Source organism: Cherax quadricarinatus, chromosome 38 (genome assembly GCF_038502225.1).
Source record: "Cherax quadricarinatus isolate ZL_2023a chromosome 38, ASM3850222v1, whole genome shotgun sequence".
Taxonomy (NCBI): Eukaryota; Metazoa; Arthropoda; class Malacostraca; order Decapoda; family Parastacidae; genus Cherax; species Cherax quadricarinatus.
The window spans coordinates 20,775,138-20,798,129 of NC_091329.1; the positions used below are offsets into that span (position 1 = coordinate 20,775,138).

Sequence of the window (22,992 nt, forward strand, 5' to 3'; positions counted from 1 at the left end):
GTTATTTCCTATAGATGCACTGTTATAAATAAGGGTTCTGTTCCTGGGAACTAAGTTTATAATCTAAAATATTTTTGTTGAGACAAAATTACCCAACAAAATTACCCAACAAAAGGCTGCAGTCAGAATAACAAATTCCCACTACAGGCAGCACACTCCACCAATATTCAAAACACTAAACCTACTCACCATACAAAACATCCATACTTATTACTGCACCTATTACATACATAGAACACTTAACTCTGATATTAACCCTCCCCTCAAACATCTGCTTGCCAACCTCAACAGAACACATGACCATAACACAAGGCACAGATCACTCTTTGATGTTCCTCGTGTCCATCTCACGCTATGCAAAAACTCAATGCACATAAAAGGCCCTAAAATCTGGAATTCATCACCTGTAAATATAAAAGAAACACTACCTGTTTATAAATTCAAGTCTCCTCTCAAAGATCACTTACTCACCCAAAACCAAATAAATACTGAATAACTGAATCTTATAAATTGTTTATCTTAAATGTTTCTCACAATTATATCACATAAATGTTAAACCTAAGACCCAATCTAACTTTGTTATCTTTTAAATTCACTACCTAACAGAATACTCCATTCAACTTAATGTACAGCAATGCATGCAACCATATGACCTGTCTTTGTAATACTCATTTGTGCTTTATTGTTATCTGTTTACAATAATGTTTTATCACTGATTACATCATTGCTTAGTTAATCTTAAGTTAATTTTAAGCCAGCCCGTAATGCTATTCATACAAGTGGCTTTGGCATGCTGCTCTTACCTGTATTTTTTTGTACCTCTGTATGTATGTTCAAATTATAAAATAAATAAATAAATAAATAAATAAATAAATAAATGCTGGTGATGGAGAGGAAGGAGGGAGGGAGGGGAGGGGAGGGGAGGAGAAGAGAGGACAGGAGTATGGTTGTAAGATAAGGGTTGCCTGTACAGTATTGTATTTTTTAAATATTAAAGAGTTTATTTCTTAATTTGACCCTTAAGTTTTATTTTTATAGATTTTAGCAGATAATTTTTAATATACAGTGGACCCCCGCATAACGATCACCTCCGAATGCGACCAATTATGTAAGTGTATTTATGTAAGTGCGTTTGTACGTGTATGTTTGGGGGTCTGAAATGGACTAATCTACTTCACAATATTCCTTATGGGAACAAATTCGGTCAGTACTGGCACCTGAACATACTTCTGGAGTGAAAAAATATCGTTAACCGGGGGTCCACTGTATTTGTTATATTGATGCAAATGGTAATTTATCTTGTGGACAAATTAAACCAGCCATTAATATTCATTTTAAAAACCCTTAAGCAGAGTGGCTGCTTTCAGCCTTGCTTTGGTAGTTTCATCAATGTCTTGTGAGTTTCATCAAGTTATGTACTTATTAATCATGTTTAGTCTCATTTATTTTCTTAGAATATAGTAGAATATTTTTTAACCTTAAATTGTACAAATTAAAAGAACCAATTTTCTTAGTGTACCGATTGCTGCTGTTATGTCTGCATTACAATAGTCACTGCTTATTTTATTCCTTATTACTCTTTTAGTAATGCTGCATAACAAGAATTATACTTCAGTGCCTCGCCCTTCAAGGGAGGTTCCTTGGTGCTGGTGAGAGGTTTTTGATCTAAGGAATTGGACCTGTGCTCTAATTCCATGAATTGAGCCAAAATGCCCTCCATTTCCCTAGGCTCTGTAAGACCCGTACGAGTTTAACGCTCCCTCAGATTTAAATAATTTTTAACTGCCTCGTATGCACACAGTTCTCACCTAAAATGGGTAATGTGTTAATGGACTTTTTGCTTTTCACCATTTTGTTTCAAATGTCTATTTTAGATATCTCTATTGGTAACATGAAAGGTATTATAGAAATATAAAAGTGGGATGCTTGATTGTGCGTGGATGTTGTGCGAATGATAAGAAAGAGGTGATTGTGGATGCTATGAATGAAAAGAAGCTGGATATCCTGGCTTTAAGTGAAACAAAGCTGAAGAGGGTAGGAGAGCTTCAGTGGGGTGAAATAAATGGGATTAGGTCAGGGGTTTCAACTAGTTGGAGCTAAAGGAGGAGTAGCAATAATGTTGAAGGATAAGTTATGGCAGGAAAAGAGGGAATATGAATGTATAAATTCGAGGATTATGTGGAGTAAAATAAGAGTTGGATGTGAAAAGTGGATTATAGTAAATGTTTATGCACCTGGAGAAGAGAGAAGTGTAGAGGAGAGAGAGGGATTTTGGGAAATGTTGAGTGAGTGTGTGGGGAGTTTTGAATCAACTGCGAGATTACTTGTGGTTAGGGATCTCAATGCTGAAGTGGGTAAAAATGTTGTGGAGGGAGCAGTAGGTAAATTTGGGGTGCCAGGGGTAAATGAAAATAGGGAGCCTTTAGTTGAGCTATGTATAGAAAGAGGTGTGATAATAAGTAATACATATTTTATGAAAAAGAGGATAAATGAGTACAGTAGACCGTCATTTAGCACAAGTTTATTTGGCACGATTTGAGTATAGCACAATTGAAGAATTGTGACACAATTTTATGTAACACGTCGTATAATCAATGTAACACGATTCGCGGGAGGGGAAAAAATTTTGAGTGCGCGGTCGCCTGGTCGCCCGTGGTGGGTTATACCATCGAGTTCAATGGGGGAGGCCTACTGCCATCCCCATGCCACCCACATCCACCCACCACGCTCCCAGCCTCCAGTTAGGTTTATATGAATGTAGGTCGAAGATACTCAGGAACCTCACTGTGTTTGTATACATTCATTGTACTACATATTTTCATTGCCATTTGTTAAATCTGCCAAGCAAACATGGCACCCAGTAAGCATACAAGTGTTACTGAAAGTGACGAGAAAAGGTTTAAGCGTTCAAGTCTAGGAATTGCGAAGAAAATTGAGATATTAGACAAGCTTAAGAGTGGATCACGTGTGGTGAATATAGTGAGGGCCTGTGGCCTTAATGAAGCATCAGTTCGTACAATTAAAAAGAACGAGGTGAATATATGAGCTTGTGTAATGAATAACCCAAGATGTCGTTTCGTGAAAAGAATGACAGGTAGGTACCAGCAGGTAAATAAAACAGAAAACTTGTTGCTTGAGTGGAATGAACAAAAGACAAAGAAAGGTGCACCACTTAATTTCATCTAAATTAGGGAAAAGGCCTTACAATTGTTTAAAGCAGTGTGTGATAAGGAAGGAAGGCCTGAAAAAGTGTGTGTTTAGCACAGGCTGGTTCCACACCTTTAAGTTGCATAATAAGTTACATAATAAGTTTTCTGGTGAAAGTGCTTTGGCTGATCATAAAGCAGCAAGTAATTTCCCTGCTGAATTGCAGGAAATTATTTCTGAGTGTGGCTTTGAGCTTCATCAAGTGTTTAACCCTTTCAGGGTTCAAACCGTAGATCTACGCCATGAGCTCAGCTCACTGATAAACTGTGAGTGGTAAATTTGGGCTTAGATATGAGAGAATACATCTATGTGGTATGTGTGCACCACATAAAACAAACCCTGCAACACACTATGTATAATGAGAGAAAAAACTGAGACCGTGATTTTTTATTAAAACAGCGACTTTGCAGTGTTTTTTCATATGTTTTTTTATAGTTGTATTTGCGATTTCTTGGTCTCATTTGATAGGATGGAAGACATATTACAGAAATAGAGATGATTTTGATTGGTTTTAGCACTGGAAATGGCTTGAAACTGAGCTCAAAGTAGTGGAAATGTTAAATTTTTGCCGATGTTCAAGAGTAAACAAACGACCTCACACGTCTAATACACGCCAGCTGGTGGGTCTAATATACATTCACAAATGTGGTGATGGTATTTATACAATTATACAATATTTCATAACAGTAAATTTTCTATTTCTTGGTGTGAATAAAAATTCATTATGTGAATAAAAAATCAAAATGGAATTCATTTGTAAAGCCTCAAAACGTAACTAATGAACAGAGGAAATGTTAGTTTAGTTCCAGGAATACAGTGGACCCCCGCATAGCGAACGCCTTGCATAGCGAACAATCCGCATAGCGGACGCTTTGTTCGCTAAAATTTTGCCCCGCATAGTGGACAAAAACCCGCTCAGCGGCCTTCGTCCGAGACGCGTCCAATGTGCGCCCTCAGCCAGCCTCACATGTGCCGCCCGTGCCATTGTTTACCAGCCAGCCTCCGCGGTAACATTCAAGCATACACTCGGAATATTTCGTATTATTACAGTGTTTTCGGTGCTGTTTCTGGAAAATAAGTGACCATGGGCCCCAAGAAAGCTTCTAGTGCCAACCCTACACCTCAAAGGGTAAGAATACCCATTGAAATGAAGAAAGAGATCATTGATAAGTATGAAAGTGGAGTACGTATCACCGACCTGGTCAGGTTGTACAAGAAACCAAAATCAACCATCTCTTCTATTGTGGGCAAGAAAACGGCAATCAAGGAAGCTGTTGTTGCCAAAGGTTTAACTGTGTTTTCGAAACAAAGATCGCAAGTGATGGAAGATGTTGAGAGACTCTTATTGGTGTGGATAAATGAAAAACAGCTAGCAGGAGATAGCGTCTCTCAAGCGATCATATGTGAAAAGGCTAGGAAGTTGCATGACGATTTAATTAAAAAAATGCCTGCAACTAGTGATGATGTGAGTGAATTTAAGGCCAGCAAAGGTTGGTTTGAGAGATTTAAGAAGCGTAGTGGCATCCATAGTGTGATACGGCATGGTGAGGCTGCCAGTTCGGACCACAAAGCGGCTGAAAAATATGTGCATGAATTCAAGGAGTACATAGAAACTGAAGGACTGGAACCTGAACAAGTGTTTAATTGTGATGAAACAGGCCTGTTCTGGAAGAAAATGCCAAGCAGGACCTACATTACTCAGGAGGAAAAGGCACTCCCAGGACATAAGCCTATGAAAGACAGGCTTACTTTGTTGATGTGTGCCAATGCTAGTGGTGATTGCAAAGTTAAGCCTTTATTAGTGTATCACTCTGAAACTCCCAGAGCGTTCAGGCAAAAGAATGTCCTCAAGGATAATTTGTGTGTGCTGTGGAGGGCAAACAGTAAGGCATGGGTCACTAGGGAATTTTTCTATAACTGGTTACACCATGCATTTGCCCCCAATGTGAAAGATTACCTAACTGAAAAGAAATTAGACCTTAAGTGCCTCCTGGTGTTAGACAATGCCCCTGGTCATCCTACAGACGTGGCAGAGCGACTTTATGGGGACATGAGCTTCATTAAGGTGAAGTTTTTGCCTCCTAATACCACTCCTCTCCTGCAGCCCATGGACCAGCAGGTCATTTCCAACTTCAAGAAACTGTACACAAAAGCTCTGTTTCAAAAGTGCTTTGAAGTGACCACAGACACTCGATTGACTCTAAAAGAGTTTTGGAAGGATCACTTTAATATCCTCAATTGTGTAAACCTTATAGGTAAGGCTTGGGAGGGAGTGACTAAGAGAACCTTGAACTCTGCTTGGAAGAAACTGTGGCCAGAATGTGTAGACAAAAGGGATTTTGAAGGGTTTGAGGCTAACCCTGAGAGGAGTAGTATACCAGTTGAGGAATCAATTGTGGAATTGGGGAAGTCCTTGGGGTTGGAGGTTAGTGGGGAGGATGTGGAAGAGTTGGTGGAGGAGGACAATGAAGAACTAACCACTGATGAGCTGATAGATCAACTTCAAGAGCAAGAGGCCAGACCTGGGGAAACTGGTTCAAAGGAGGGGAGAGAGAAATTGAAGGAATTGCCTACTTCAAAGATTAAGGAAATGTGTGCAAAATGGCTTGAAGTGCAAACCTTTTTTGATGAAAATCACCCTCACACAGCTATTGCAAGCCGTGCTGGTGACTGTTACAATGACACTGTTGTGAACCACTTTAGACAAATCATAAAGGAACGAGAGGTACAGGCCACTATGGACAGATATGTTGTGCGAAAGAAGTCCAGTGACTCTGAAGCTGGTCCTAGTGGCATTAAAAGAAGAAGGGAAGTAACCCCAGAAAAGGACTTGCTACCTTAAGTCCTAATGGAAGGGGATTCCCCTTCTAAACACTAACACTCTCTCTCCCCTCCTCCCATCCCATCAATCATCACCAGATCTTCAATAAAAGTAAGTGTCATGTAATTGTGCATGCCTTTTTCAGTTTGTGTGTACTAAAATTAACATTTTTTTGTGGTAAAAAAAATTTTTTTTCATACTTTTGGGTGTCTTGCACGGATTAATTTTATTTCCATTATTTCTTATGGGGAAAATTAATTCGCATAGCGAACATTTCGCATAACGGCCAGCCCTCTTGCACGGATTAAGTTCGCTATGCGGGGGTCCACTGTACCTACATTGTTTATTCTGGACCCTATTTTGAAATTGGAATATTATGAACTTAGTGTTAAATTGGCCAAATTACCAATTTCCGATCACTTTAATTTGTAGTTGAAACAGTTGACTTGGCGATTTCTTGTGCTCAATCGATATAATAGAAGTAATACTAGTGAAATAGCTAAGAATTTGGTCGACTGGAATAATGTAATTGGCCTAAAATGGGAATCAGAGTCGGCAAAATCGCCGATTCGTAAATATCGCTGACACATCAAAATTCACGAGAGAATAATTTTGTCAATTTTCCATCAAATTTCGTACTTTTTGTTTTATTACCTTCAGAAAAAGATTCTCTACCATTTCATAAGAAAAAATAATTTTTTTTTTTTTTTTTAAATTCTTGGACACTGATGCACCCTTTGAAATTTGGCCTCTGGACCCTGAAAGGGCTAATGTTGATGAGACAAGCATTTTTTGGGAAACAAATGCCAACATGAATTTACATCAGTCAGCAAGAGAAAAGTGCACCAGGCTTCAAGACAGCAAAGGATCGTTTCACCTTGCTCCTTTGTGGTAATGCATCAGGTGATTTCAAGTGTAAGCCCATGGTTATTTACTGCTCTAAGAATCCTCGTGCTTTGAAGGGAGTAGATAAAAACACCTTACCAGTAATTTGGAGGTCAACCCAGTCAGCATGGATGACAGGAAATATTTATTGACTGGTTTAAGCATCTCTTTATTCCTGAAGTCAAGTTTTTACCTGCACAGCAAGAACCTTGCATTCAAGGCTCTCTTCATTCTTGATAATTCCCATACTCATCCACAAGCCTTGCTGGATGTGACCCCACATGTAAAAGTTGTATTTTTACCTCCAAATACAGCATCTTTAATACTACCATTGGATCGGGGAGTTATTAAGTTATTCAAGTGTAACTGCACAAAAAAAGTTATGAAAAAACTAGTTGCATCAATGGACTCTGATTCCAAGTTGGCAGTACCAAGCTTCTGGAATAAATTTAACATTGCAGATGCTATCAGCTATGCTAGAAGTGCCCCAGTCAACATTAAATGCAGGCTGGGGAAAATTATGGCCTTCTGTAGTTAATTCTTTTACTGGTTTTCCCTTGCTTGAGAGTCAGGTTCAGGAAATTGTTCAGCTGGCAAGGAGATTACCAGGTGATGGTTTTGAAGATATGAATGAAGATGTGAATGAGCTCTTAGAAGATGATGATGAAGACAGGAGTCCAGAGGAAATGTTGGCAGAGCTCGATGCACAGATACAGTGGAACCTCAAAAATCAAACGTATCACATATCGAACGTTTCGAAAATAGGACCATTTTTTCGGACAAACTGTGTTCCTATTATCGAACGCGCCCCTATTTTCGGACTGCCGGGTATGGGACCTGTCTGCCGCCCGCTCTGTCCGCGTTCCCGCGCAGGCGCCGTGAGCAGTCTAGCTTTGTTTATGCTTGAGTGAACACTAACCTGCGCTCTCATTCACACATTTTACGATTATTTCGTTGTGTTTAGTGCTTGTGGGACTGTGAAATAAGCTGCCATGGGCCCAAAGAAACTTGCTAGTGGTACCCCTGCGGTAAAGAAAGTGAGAAACACCATAGATGTGAAGAAGGAAATAATACAGAAGTATGAGTGGTGTGAGACTTGAGCTTGCCAGGATGTATGGGAAAAACAAGTCGACCATTGGTTCTATCCTGTCAAAGAAAGAACAAATCAAGGAAGCTGATGTTGCGAAAGGTGTTAATATAGGGAGTGGATGAGGTGCCTTCTTCAAAGATTAAGGAGATTTGTGCCAAGTGGAATGATGTCCAAATGTTTGTGCAGAAGTACCACCCTGAGCAAGCTGAAACAAGCCATCTTTGCAACAAGTTCAGTGACAGAACCATGTCCCATTTTAGGGAAATGTTAAAGAGGCACCAGAAACAGAGGACTGTGGACAGTTATCTTGTGAGACAGGGGTCCAGTGACTCTCAAGCTGGTCCTAGTGGCATTAAAAGACAGAGAAGAGAAGTAACCCCAGAGAGGGCTTTACCTGAAGTCCTCATGGAGGGGGATTCTCCTTCCAAACACTAACCCCAACTCTCTCTCTCCTCCTCCCTATCTTCCAGATGCCATCACCAATCTTCAATAAAGGTAAGTAAAAATGTTATTTTATATGTATTACTATACATAATTAAAAACTATAGTATTTGTTGTATGTAAAACTGTAATTAATCTCTAAATGTATTTTTTGTGTGAATATTTTTCGGTTTCTGGAACGGATTAATTGTATTTCCATTATTTCTTATGGGAAATATTGCTTCGAATTTCAGACTTTTCGAATTTAGAACTAGCTCCTGGAACGGATTAAGTTCGATTTTTGAGGTTCCACTGTAAATGCTAGGGTGTTCAGCAGAGGGGTGGGATTAAATTATGGGGAATCAAATACAAAATGGGAATTGACACAGATACTTTTTGCTGATGATACTGTGCTTATGGGAGATTCTAAAGGAAAAATGCATAGGTTAGCAGATGAGTTTGGGAGTGTGTGTAAAGGTAGAAAGTTGAAAGTGAACTTAGAAAAGAGTAAGGTGATGAGGGTATCAAATGATTTAGATAAAGAAAAATTGGATATCAAATTGGGGAGGAGGAGTATGGAAGAAGTGAATGTTTTCAGATATTTGGGAGTTGATGTGTCAGCGGATGGATTTATTTTTCCCTTAAGTTCTTCAGTTCATTTAACACGATTTTTACCTAACATGGCATTTTCTGGAATGTAATTTCTGTGCTAAATGACGGTCTACTGTATACAAAGTATGATATAGCACACAATGAAAGTAGTTTGTTAGATTATGTTTTGGTGGATAAAAGGTTGATGGGTAGGCTTCAGGATGTACACGTTTATAGAAGGGCAATGGATATATCGGATCATTATTTAGTTGTAGCTACAGTTAGAGTAAGAGGTAGATGGGACAAAAGGAAAATAACAACAGCAAGTAAAAGAGAGGTGAAAGTATATAAACTAAAGGAGGAGGAAGTTAGGGTGAGATATAAGCAACTGTTGGCAGAAAGGTGGGCTAATGCAAGTATGAGTAGTGGGGTGGGGGCTTGAAGAGGGTTGGGATAGTTTTAAAAATGCAGTATTAGAATGTGTGGCAGAAGTTTGTGGCTATAGGAGGGTGGGGGCAGGAGGAATGAGGAGTGACTGGTGGAAAGATGAAGTAAAGTGTGTGATAAAAGAGATAAAGGTAGCCTATGAGAGGTTTTTACAAAACAGAAGTGTTATAAGAAGAGTAGAGTATATGGAGAGTAAAAGAAAGGTGAAGAAAGTGGTGAGAGAGTTTAAAAGGAGAGCAGATGATAGAGTGGGAGAGGCACTGTCAAGAAATTTTGCAGAAAATAAGAAAAAAAATTGGAGTGAGACAAATGAGTTAGGAAAACTTAGGGAACGAATGGATTTGTCAGTTAAAAACAGGGTAGGGGAGTTAGTAGATGGTGAGCTGGAGGTATTGGGTAGATGGCAGGAATATTTTGAAGAACTTTTAAATGCTGATGAAGAAAGGGAGGCAGTAATTTCATGCACTGGCCAGGGAGGTATAACATCTTTTAGGAGTGAAGAAGAGCAGGATGTGCGTATGAGGGAGGTGTGTGAGGCATCACGTAGATTGAAAGGGGGTAAAGCAGCTGGAACTGATGGGATTATGACAGAAATGTTAAAAGCAGGGGGGATATAGTGTTGGAGTGTTTAGTATTTTTGTTTAATGTATGAAAGAGGGGAAGGTACCTAAGGATTGGCAGAGCATGTATAGTTCCTTTATATAAAGGGAAGGGGAACAAAAGAGATTGTAAAAATTACAGGGGAATAAGTTTACCGAGTATACCAGGTAAAGTGTATGGTAGGATTATTATTGAAAGAATTAGAGGTAAGACAGAGAATAGGATTGCAGATGAGCAAGGAGATTTTAGAGTGGGTAGGGGATATGTAGATCAAGTGTTTACATTAAAGCATATATGTGAACAGTATTTAGATAAAGGTAGGGAAGTTTTCATTACATTTATGGATTTAGAAAAGGCATATGATAATGGATAGGGGAGCATTTTGGCAGATATTACAAGCGTGTGGAATAGGTAGTAAGATACTAAATGCTGTAAAGAGTTTTTATGAGGATAGTGAGGCTCAGGTTAGGGTGTGTAGGAGAGAGGGAGATTACTTCCTGTAAAAGTAGGTCTTAGACAGGGATGTGTAATGTCACCATGGTTGTTTAATATATTTATAAATGGAGTTGTTATAGGTAGTAGGTTGGTAGACAGCAACTGCCCAGGGAGGTACTACCGTCCTGCCAAGTGAGTGTAAAACAGAAGCCTGTACGTAATTGTTTTACGTGATGGTAGGATTGCTGGTGTCTTTTTTCTGTCTCATAAACATGCAAGATTTCAGGTACATCTTGCTACTTCTACTTACACTTAGGTCACACTACACATACATGTACAAGCACATATATACACACCCCTCTGGGTTTTCTTCTATTTTCTTTCTAGTTCTTATTCTTGTTTATTTCCTCTTATCTCCATGGGGAAGTGGAACAGAATTCTTCCTCCGTAAGCCATGCGTGTTGTAAGAGGTGACTAAAATGCCGGGAGCAAGGGGCTAGTAACCACTTCTCCTGTATATATTACTAAATGTAAAAGGAGAAACTTTCGTTTTTCCTTTTGGGCCACCCCACCTTGGTGGGATACGGCCGGTGTGTTGAAAGAAAGAAGAAATGGAGTTGTAAGAGAAGTAAATGCTAGGGTGTTGGGGAGAGGGGTGGGATTAAATTATGGGGAATCAAGTACAAAATGGGAGTTGACAGTTACTTTTTGTTGATACTGTACTTATGGGACATTCTAAAGAAAAGTTGTGAAGGTTAGTGGATGAGTTTGGGAGGGTGTGTGAAGGTAGAAAGTTGAAAGTGAACATAGATAAGAGTAAGGTGATGAGGGTATCAAATGATTTAGATAAAGAAAAATTGGATATATTGGGGAGAGAGAGAGTATGGAAGTCCAAGCCCCTCGCCCACAAAACCTCCTTTACCCCCTCCCTCCAACCTTTTCGAGGACAACCCCTACCCCGCCTTCCTTCCCCTACAGATTTATACACTCTCCAAGTCATTCTACTTTGATTCATTCTCTCTAAATGACCAAACCACCTCAACAACCCCTCTTCAGCCCTCTGACTAATACTTTTATTAACTCAACACCTTCTCCTAATTTCCACAATCCAAATTCTCTGCATAATACTATTTACACCACACATTGCCCTTAGACAGGACATCTCCACTGCCTCCAGCTGCCTCCTTGCTGCAGCATTTACAACTCAAGCTTCACATCCACATACTTCCATACATTCCCTTCTTTGCCTCCATGGATAATGTTTTTTGTCTCCACAAATACCTCAATGCACCACTCACCTTTTATCCTTCATCAATTCTATGAATAACCACATCCTTCATAAACCCATCCTTTGGGAGTTGACGTGTCAGCGGATGGGTTTATGAAGGATGTGGTTATTCATAGAATTGATGAAGGATAAAAGGTGAGTGGTGCATTGAGGTATTTGTGGAGACAAAAAACATTATCCATGGAGGCAAAGAAGGGAATGTATGGAAGTATGTGGATGTGAAGCTTGAGTTGTAAATGCTGCAGCAAGGAGGCAGCTGGAGGCAGTGGAGATGTCCTGTCTAAGGGCAATGTGTGGTGTAAATAGTATTATGCAGAGAATTTGGATTGTGGAAATTAGGAGAAGGTGTGGAGTTAATAAAAGTATTAGTCAGAGGGCTGAAGAGGGGTTGTTGAGGTGGTTTGGTCATTTAGAGAGAATGAATCAAAGTAGAATGACTTGGAGAGTGTATAAATCTGTAGGGGAAGGAAGGCGGGGTAGGGGTCGTCCTCGAAAAGGTTGGAGGGAGGGGGTAAAGGAGGTTTTGTGGGCGAGGGGCTTGGACTTCCAGCAAGCGTGTGTGTGTGTGTGCTAGGTAGGGGTGAATGGAGACAAATGGTTTTTGGGACCTGAAGAGCTTTTGGAGTGTGAGCAGGGTAATATGAGTGAGGTGAAAGTGTTGAATGATGATGAAAGTATTTTCTTTTTGGGGATTTTCTTTTTGGGTCACCCTGCCTCGGTGGGAGAAAAATCAATTAATTGATACAATGCTGATTGTAATCTGGATAGGCAGTTTGCAATGAATAAATATAGCATTTTATATTCAGTCTTTGTAAAATTACATAAGGTTCAGGTTTAGAATCTTTTGGCAGAGAGCCATATTTTTGGGCCTTTTATAAGATAAGATAAGATTTCGTTCGGATTTTTAACCCCGGAGGGTTAGCCACCCAGGATAACCCAAGAAAGTCAGTGCGTCATCAAGGACTGTCTAACTTATTTCCATTGGGGTCCTTAATCTTGTCCCCCAGGATGCGACCCACACCAGTCGACTAACACCCAGGTACCTATTTGCTGCTAGGTGAACAGGACAACAGGTGTAAGGAAACGTGTCGAAATGTTTCCACCCGCCGGGAATCGAACCCGGGCCCTCCGTGTGTGAAGCGGAAGCTTTAGCCACCAGGTTGAGTTAAATATATTGGCTGTCAAAAAGGTATTTGTTTCTTGCACTATTTTGTGTTTGCATTCTGTTGCAGCTCTCTAAGAAGAGCTTAGAGCTGGCTTTATATTTATATAAATGTCCTGTTTATATAATATACACAGTAGCAAGTGTGGATGTTTTGTATATTGAGTTAATTTAAACTTTTGAATGATGAGGTTGTGTGTTGTCTGGAACCTGATTAAGTGATCATCGTGATAGCAAATTTTTGCTGATTTATGATGAGTTTTAGGTGATATGCTGGATAAACAACAGCATTAGCTGACAGGTAGCTAGAAAGGCACTATGTTTACAGAGAAATCTTCATTGTGACATTTCATACAGGACTGTACTCCATCAGGTATACAAAAACACTGATATGCTGTTTTATAAGGCAAATGAGCACACTAAGGTCAGGCTTGGGTGAGGTCACAAATCCTCAACTGTTTTGTAAGGCAGTGAATCTGTTTTTGTATTCGTGATGAAGGCCATTCCTGAAGAAAATGTCACAACGGTTTCTGTGCAAACATAGTGTTTTTCTAACCACTAGGTGATTTGAGGTGTAGCTCCCCATGTACATCTACCATAGGTGAGACAGGGATAACTTAGGAAGTGATTCAGAGTAATGATGTTGAGGTATGTAATAATGTATTTTAGAAAGAAGGCCCACTGTTTTGGAAATATTAGATATATGATAAAAGTTAGTGTTGAATTTTAGTTGGTGATCAAGGTATATACTTAAGAATTTTTCCCCTCATCTTGGTTTTTGATGTGTACTATACGTACATGAATAAAACAAACATGCACAAAGTATGAATGCATTTGGTACAAACTAACCAAGGAAAAATATTTGGCCAGTTTGTAAGTACAGTAGTCCTGCATATCAGAAGAGTGGGTCCATATACACAAGTGATTAATTGATTCCAGAGTAAATATGTTGTAAAAGTGGAATATTGCAAGTACAGTGTGTATAGATTGTAAGTCAGGGGACTTACTGTATATATTTTAAGACTTACCACCTTTTCTTATGTATTTTTTCTCTACTAATTTATATCAGCTTTTCTTTGTTCCTTGTGTCTAGTTTATTTACTGTATTTAGTTACATTGTTATTGTTGCTATCAGTATGGCTACTGTGTATTAAGGTATCCTCATATTTTGTCTATCTTTCTGGCTACCTTGTTAATGTTTTCTCTTTTTTTTATTTAATTTACTGACAGTACTCTTGTCATAAAAGTTCAAAATTACATTTCATAATTGCAGTACTAATTCTTCAGGAGATGGTCATGTGAGGCATTATATATGGTCAGTACTGTACATGTGTGTGTGTGTGTGTTAGCACAGCTCCAAAACACAGGGACAGATTTGGATGAAATACTGGGCTAGTGACAAGGAATTTCTTATTAGATATTGGAGCATAGAATCATAACTGCAACAACACTAAATTATAAGCCAAAATTGACAATTGGTTGTTGGCAGTGTATGTACCTGCAGATGCCAAAAATCTAAAAAAAAGTTCTTCCTGGTATTTAGTTAGCATAGTTACTTCACAGTTTTGCACTTCAGTAGGTAATCCAGTGTTGTGCAGTGTCTGTCTTTTATGGTTGCACTATGTTAGCTAATCCTTTGCTATAAATCTAATGCAGTAGTATATGATAATGCTGGTTGTAATACTCCAACAAATCGTGCTGCAGATATTGCATTACCTAACATTTGAATGCATTCATTAAGGTGTTCACATTTTATCTTTCCAATTTGATTTACCATTTATTTTTAACCATGCACTACTTACTGTCTCATTTCCACTTCTCTGGCCAAGTTGACTGTCACACAATGTTAAGGCATGTCACCGCTGCTGCTCCATTTGATAATGAGCTATTCTTTCAATCACACCTTAATATATTTTTGGTTAATGATATTTTAGATACCTTTTGTATGTGTAGCCTTTCTGTCATGACTTGGGCTAAAAATTTACATACATACTCTATAAAAATGCACAAATGGTAGGTACAGTGGAACCTCAGTTTTTGTGATTAATCAGTTCTAAAAAGCCTGACAAAAACTGAAGCAATATATCCCATGAGAAATAATGTGAAACCAAATAATCCGTTCCAGACACCCAAAAATATTAACAAAAAATACTTTTTATAGAGAATAACTAAAGTTTTACATACAGAAAACAATGAGAAATAGTAAATATAAATGACTAATGAAATGGATAAAGGAACATTTAACATCACTTATAGGAGGTAGGTTACTGAAAGCAGTGAAGAGTTTTTACGAGGATAGTGAGGCTCAAGTTAGAGTATGTAGGAAAGAGGGAAATTATTTCCCAGTAAAAGTAGGCCTTAGACAAGGATGTGTGATGTCACCGTGGTTGTTTAATATATTTATAGATGGGGTTGTAAGAGAAGTAAATACGAGGGTCTTGGCAAGAGGCGTGGAGTTAAAAGATAAAGGATCACACATAAAGTGGGAGTTGTCACAGTTGCTCTTTGCTGATGACACTGTGCTCTTGGGAGATTCTGAAGAGAAGTTGCAGAGGTTGGTGGATGAATTTGGTAGAGTATGTAAAAGAAGAAAATTAAAAGTGAATACAGGTAAGAGTAAGGTTATGAGGATAACAAAAAGATTAAGTGATGAAAGATTAGATATCAGATTGGAGGAAGAGAGTATAAAGGAGGTGAATGTATTCAGATATTTGGGAGTGGACGTGTCAGCAGATGGATCTATGAAAGATGAGGTGAATCATAGAATTGATGAGGGGAAGGGTGAGTGGTGCACTTAGGAGTCTTTGGAGACAAAGAACTTTGTCCTTAGAGGCAAAGAGGGGAATGTATGAGAGTATAGTTTTACCAACGCTCTTATATGGGTGTGAAGCATGGGTGATGAATGTTGCAGCGAGGAGAAGGCTGGAGGCAGTGGAGATGTCATGTCTGAGGGCAATGTGTGGTGTGAATATAATGCAGAGTATTCGTAGTTTGGAAGTTAGGAGGAGGTGCGGGATTGCCAAAACTGTTGTCCAGAGGGCTGAGGAAGGGTTGTTGAGGTGGTTCGGACATGTAGAGAGAATGAAGCGAAACAGAATGACTTCAAGAGTGTATCAGTCTGTAGTGGAAGGAAGGCGGGGTAGGGGTCGGCCTAGGAAAGGTTGGAGGGAGGGGGTAAAGGAGGTTTTGTGTGCGAAGGGCTTGGACTTCCAGCAGGCATGCATGAGCGTGTTTGATAGGAGTGAATGGAGACAAATGGTTTTTAATACTTGACGGGGTGTTGGAGTGTGAGCAAAGTAACATTTATGAATGGGTTCAGGGAAACCGGCAGGCCGGACTTGAGTCCTGGAGATGGGAAGTACAGTGCCTGCACTCTGAAGGAGGGGTATTAATGTTGCAGTTTAAAAACTGTAGTGTAAAGCACCCTTCTGGCAGGACAGTGATGGAGTGAATGATGGGGGAAGTTTTTTTTGGGCCACCCTGCCTTGGTGGGATTCGGCCAGTGTGTTAATAAAAAAAATAACATCACTTTTACCTTTATTGAAGACTCTTATTGTCATATGTTGAACATGTTGCAGACACAGCCTGCAACTGCTTTTAGTGTGATATTTCTCCACAAAAGTTTGCAACTCACTCCCCTTTGCACACATGTCCTTAATCACTGAAGAAGGCACATTTTCCCCTCTCTTCCTAGTCCTCTGAAGCAATTTCCTCAGCTGCAGTCTGTTGCTGTTCCAGTTAAAGGTCTTGCAGCTCTTCCCTGTCATCGTCCACCAACTCTTCCACATCCTGGCCACTCACATCCAACCCCATGGACTTCCCCGAAGACACAATATTCTATCGTGTTTCTCGCCTTCTTTATCAAAGGGCAGGCACTCGGAACTTTCTTTGGCCCCATGGTGGCTTATTTAGCAGTCGCACTCAATAAACAAGCATAAAAAACAATGGATTATTATGAAATGTTTCGGGTGAATGCGTAGGGTGATGCTCACTCAATGAGAAACAAAGGCAGACTGAGTCACAAACACACGGGATGCTTTATGTGGGCTGAGTGGCTGAGTCATGTGGACACATTTGGTATGGACCATTTTCAACTCTACGAAAACCGAGCAAATGTACAAAATGAAACAAAATTTCAAGAAAAAAGTCAGTCGAAAACCGGATCCTACAAAAACTGGGGCTTACAAAAACTGAGGTTGCACGGTATGTATGTAAATGCAGTGTTGACAGTGTAATGATCACTGGTTATTGGAAATGGGAAGACACACTGGGAGACTTAAATGTAACAGATAATGAAGTGAGGGCTGCATATTTCTTCGTGTGAGACGCTGAAGAGGTCCTCAGACACTGAAATATTTTGAACTTTAAGATTAATACCTTACCAGCTAAACATAACTTTAGTTTAAATTAATTAGTTGTGATTAAACTATATAAAAGTTTCATCCAGGAATTTTTTAATTTCAGTTTTTAAATTGCCACAAGTCAAGACTGTATGAAAAACAAGATTTGGGGAGTGATTCTGAAGGCTCCAGTGGAATGGGCTTTGGAAGCACTTACACTCTGCCTTTGTCGGTACATCAACCTATATTATATGGAAGTGCTATATCATCTAAACAGCCATACACTAACAAGGCTGTGGTAGATTTTGGTGCCACGTTTACGAAAGGGACTAAGGAGGGATCTTATGAGGAGAAAAGTTTTGGAAGTACATACACTTTGAAAAATGCTGTCAGTGTAACAGCTGGTGGTGAAGAATTTGAATTTTCCCATAGATCAGCAAGTCGATCAGAGGATGGACCAGAGAAGGTAGATTCTGCTTATCATCTACTTGGTAGTGCCTTTTTAAACAAAGAAGCTGCTGTTCAGAGAACATGTTCATCTGACAGTCATGATACACGTGATATCCATGGCATGTGTAGTGATTCCTATAATACCAGACCACGTTCACTGAGTAGTAATAGATGTATGGACGGAAGAATAAGTGGGGAGAGCTCTGATGATGTACAACAAAGCCGAATTAATGTTGTGAAAAGGGACACAGACACTACTTCCAATGATGGCTCAGAATGCACTGTCATGAGCCTTGGAAGGAAAATACAGATTATGGCAAGTGGTCAACCAAAGAAGCAAGTGAATCATGATAATAAGGATGAAAACTGGGACACAGAATGGAAACAATTGCTGAAGCAGAACCACGAGTTACTTTTAAGGTTGTCAAATAGAGAAGATTTTCCATTTCTAGATAATACATCAAGGGTCAGTGGTGGTAATCCAGTGTCAGTACATGACAGCGGTGTTCAGACAAGTTTTACTAAAGACTTGGAAGAAAAAGGTCCCTTGGACTGTGCATTAAATATAGACATACCTGAAACAGTAAATTACTCTGAATATGATGGAAGTGATGGTCTTTTAAGTCTTTGTTTGGAAGATAGACAAACAGATGAAAATGAAGAAAAGGGGTCAATCACAACGTCTGCAAGTCCTGAGTGTGTCCTTGAAGATATTATAGAGGAATCAAGTTTAAGTGATAAATCATCCCCAAGAACAATAGTAAATACTGGTAACCCAGATAGCTTGGAGGAAACTAAAGTGAAAAGTGAAAGAGAAATGGATTCAATTGAAAATGCAAGCCAGTCAAACCCAGAGGTTTCTACTACTCAAGGAATGTTCAAATATGACAATTCTGAATTTGCAAATATACCATCAGCTGAAAAAAAGGAAAATTGTCCTAAATTATTCTCCAGTTCAACAGATTTTTCTTGCACGACAAACCTCCCAGCTTATCACTTGGGTGCAGCTACAACATATATCATACGTAGTAGATTCTCTCGAGAAAAGCAGCTTAAGCCACAGCCTTCAAAAGATTTGTTGGATGCTCTGCAAATGCTTGAAGATGAAGAAAAAAAGAATATTGAAGCTCAAGAAAAGGAGTGTGCCTCAACAAACAAAGTTGATGGTGCAGACGAATGTGAAACTCAAATGCCAGTCCAAGGTTCGAGCACAAGTGCAAGTTATGTGTATAATCTTGGAGAATATGAGGCAAGCAATAAGGAGACTTCCAGCTCAGTTCAGAGGTACGTATGTTGAATGTAGCACTCTTATGTCTGTGAAATACAGAATTATTTGTAGCCAGAGAGAAGATTTGCTTGTGGCGTGTCGTAAAGTAGTGTCTCCAATAGTGTTTCTTTCTCAGAATAATGTATGTGTAGGATTGCACAAAGTATGGAAAACTTCAAATGTTTCTGCAGTAACTGTTTATATAAATAAGAATTTTTTAGATACTTCTGCATGAAAATTTCAAGAAATTTTTCTTTCTAGATAGGGAAAATTCAAATTTAAAAAATCAAAATTTCAGTTAACATTTTTTACTCCTACATTCAGCTTTTGTTTCTATATTAAAATCAGATAAATTTTACCAAAGGGCAACTTCATTTACCTATGCACCCCTGACAACCTCCATGACATACCCCTCACAACATCCCCACACCTCTGACAACCACCCAGCACCCCTGCATTGCTACCACTATTTTCTCATACATTCCCCCTCTTTGCTTCCATGGATTATGTTCTTTGTCTCCACACACTCCTCAGTGCTCCACTCACCTTTTTCCCATTTGTAGAGTTAGGAAACTGTTAGTGAAAATGCAGCATGCTTGCAATTTTTTTTTTGGTGTGAAAGAATTTTTTGAAGACATTGTATTTTTTTTTTATTAACACATTGGCTGTTTCCCACCAAGGCAGGGTTGCCCGAAAAAGAAAAACTTTTATCATCATTCACTCCATCATTGTCTTGCCAGAGGCATGCTTACACTACAGTTATAAAATTGCAACGTAAACACCCCTCCTTCAGAGTGCCGGCACTGTGCTTCCCATCTCCAGGGCTCAAGTCTGACCTGCTGGTTTCCCTGAATCCCTTCATAAATGTTACCTTGCTTATGCTCCAACAGCACGTCAAGTCCTGAAAATCATTTGTCTCCATTTGCTCCTATTTAACACGCTCACGCACGCTTGCTTGAAGTCCACGCCCCTCACATGCAAAACCTCCTTTAATTCCCCCCCCTCTCCAACTTTTCCTAGGCCGACCCCTACCCTTCCTTCCTACCACTACAGATTTATACACTCAAAGTAATTCTGTTTCGTTCCATCCTCTCTACATGTCCAAATCATCTCAATAACCCTTCCTCATCCCTCTGTATAATAATTTTGGTAATCACACACCTCTTCCTAATCTCTACAGATTCTCTGCATTATATTCACACCACACATTGCCCTCAGACATGATGTCTCCACTGCCTCCAGGCTTCTTTTTGTTGCAACATTCACAACCCACGCCTCAGACTCGTACAATAGTGTCGGTATAACTATACCCTCATACATTCCCCTCTTTGCTTTCATGGATAAAGTTCTTTGTCTCCATAGACTACTCAGTGCACCACTCACATTTTTTCCCCTCATCAGTTCTGTGATTTACATTATCTTTAATAGACCCATCTGCTGATACATCCACTCCCAGATATCTGAATACATTCACCTCCTCCATACTCTCTCCCTCCAATCTGATATCCAATCTTCTATTACTTAATTTTTTTTGTCATCCTCATCACCTTACTCTTTCCTATATTCACTTTTAATTTCCTTTTACATACCCTACCAGACTCATCAACTAACCTCTCCAACTTCTCTTCAGAATCTCCCAGAAGCACAGTATCATCAGCAAAGAGCAGCTGTGACAACTCCCACTTGTGTTAGATTCTTTATCTTTTAATCCCACACCTCTCGCCAACACCTGAGCATTTGCTTCTCTTACAATTTCATCTATAAATATATTGAACAACCATGGTGACATCACATGTCCCCTTTGCCTTTATACAAAGGAACTATGCATGCTTTCTGCCAATCCCTAGGTACTTTACCCTCTTCCATACATTTATTAATAAAAACACCAACCACTCCAAACCTATATCCCCACCTGGTTTTAACATTTCTATATTTATAGGCAGTAGGTTGGTAGACAGCACCCACCCAGGGAGGTACTACCATCCTACCAAATGAGTGTGAAACATAAGCCTGTAATTGTTTTGCATGATGGTAAGATTGCTGGTGTCTTTTTCTGTCTCATAAGCATGCAAGGTTGAAGGTATGTCTTGCTACTTCTACTTACACTTAGGTCACACTACACATGCGTGTACGAGCATATATATACTAACCCCTATGGGTTTTCTTCTATTTTCTTCCTAGTTCTTTTTCTTGTTTAATTCTGCTTATCTCCATGGGGAAGTGCAACAGAATTCTTCCTCCATAAGCTATACGTGTCATAGGAGGCAACTAGATGCCAGGAGCAATGGACAAGTAACCCCTTCTCTATAAATTATTAAAAAGAAGAACTTTATAAAATTGGGATGTTTGAATGTGCATGGATGTAGTGCAGATGATAAGAAAGAAGTGATTGCAAAAGTTATGAATGAAAGGAAGTTGGATATCCTGGCCCTAAGCAAAACAAACTGAAGGGGGTAGGGGAGTTTCAGTGGGGAGAAATAAATGGGATTAAGTCAGGAGTATCTGAGAGAGTTAGAGCTAAGGAAAGGGTAAGAATAATGTTGAAGGATCAGTTATGGGGAGAAAAGAGGGAATATAAATATATAAATTCAAGGATTATGTGGATTACAATAAGGGTCGGATATGAAAAATGGGTCATAATGAGTGTGTATGCACCTGGAGAAGAGAGGAATGTAGAGGATTTTGTTAAACAAGTGTGTAGGAACTTTTGAGCGAAGTGAAAGGGTAATTATGGCAGGGGACCTAAATGCTAAAGTAGGAGAAGCATTTAGAGAGGGTGTGGAAGGTAAGCTGAGGGTGCCAGGTGTAAATAATAATGGGGAGCATTTGATTGAACTTTGTATAGAAAGGGGTTTGGTTATAGGAAACACATATTTTAAGAAAAAGAGGATAAATAAGTATACAAGATATGATGTAGGGCGAAATGACAGTAGTTTGTTGGACTACGTATTGGTAAATAAAAGATTGTTGGGTAGACTTCAGGATGTACATGTTTATAGGGGGGCCATAGATATATCAGATCACTTTTTAGTTGTAGCTACAGTGAGAGCAAAAGGTAGATGGGATACAAGGAAAATGGAAGCAGCAAGTAAGAGAGAAGTGAAGGTTTATAAACTAAAGGAGGAGGCAGTTAGGGTAAGATATAAACTGTTGGAGGACAGATGGGCTAGTGAGAATACAGGCAGTGGGGTAGAAGATGTATGGGGTAAGTTTAAGAATATAGTGTTAGTGTTCAGCAAAAGTTTGTGGTTACAGGAAGGTGGGTGCGGGAGGGAAGAAGAGTGACTGGTGGAATGATGATGTAAAGAGAGTAGTAAGAGAGAAAAAGTTAGCATATGGGAGGTTTTTACAAAGTAATAGTGATGCAAGGAGGGAGGAGTATATGGAGAGAAAAAGAGAAGTTAAAAGAGTGGTGAAGCAATGTAAAAAGAGATCAAATGAGAGAGTGGGTGAGATGTTATCAATAAATTTTGTTGAAAATAAGAAAAAGTTTTGGAGTGAGATTAATAAGTTGAGAAAGCCTAGGGAAAGAATAGATTTGTTAGTTAAAAATAGGAGAGAAGAGTTAGTAAATGGAGAGTTAGAGGTATTGGGAAGATGGAGGGAATATTTTGAGGAATTGTTAAGTGTTGATGAAGATAGGGAAGCTGTGATTTTGTGTATAAGGCAAGGAGGAATAACATCTTATAGGAGCAAGGAGGAACCAGTTGTGAGTGTGAGGGAGTGTGTGGGGCAGTGAGTAGAATGAAAGGGGGTAAAGTAGCTGGGATTGATGGGATAAAGATAGAAATGTTAAAAGCAGGTGGGAATATAGTTTTGGAGTGGTTGGTGTTCTTATTTAAAAATGTATGGAAGAGGGTAAGGTACCTAGGGATTGGCAGAGAGCATGCATAGTTCCTTTGTATAAAGGCAAAAGGGACAAAAGAGAGTGTAAAAAATTATAGGAGAATAAGTCTGTTGAGTATACCTGGTAAAGTGTATGGTAGTTA

At 39.3% G+C, this 22,992-nt stretch overlaps 1 protein-coding gene across 2 annotated transcripts in view; it reads left to right on the top strand.

The window, feature by feature from the left end:
- The window catches only part of LOC128692873 (centrosomal protein of 131 kDa), a 145,241-nt gene that overhangs the window by 33,407 nt on the left and 88,842 nt on the right, over positions 1 to 22,992 (top strand). For both annotated transcript variants that reach the window (XM_070092152.1, XM_070092153.1), the window contains exon 4: positions 17,411 to 19,020. In XM_070092152.1, coding sequence (XP_069948253.1) covers positions 17,411 to 19,020 — 1,610 coding nt within the window. The remainder of the gene's footprint in view (positions 1 to 17,410; positions 19,021 to 22,992) is intronic.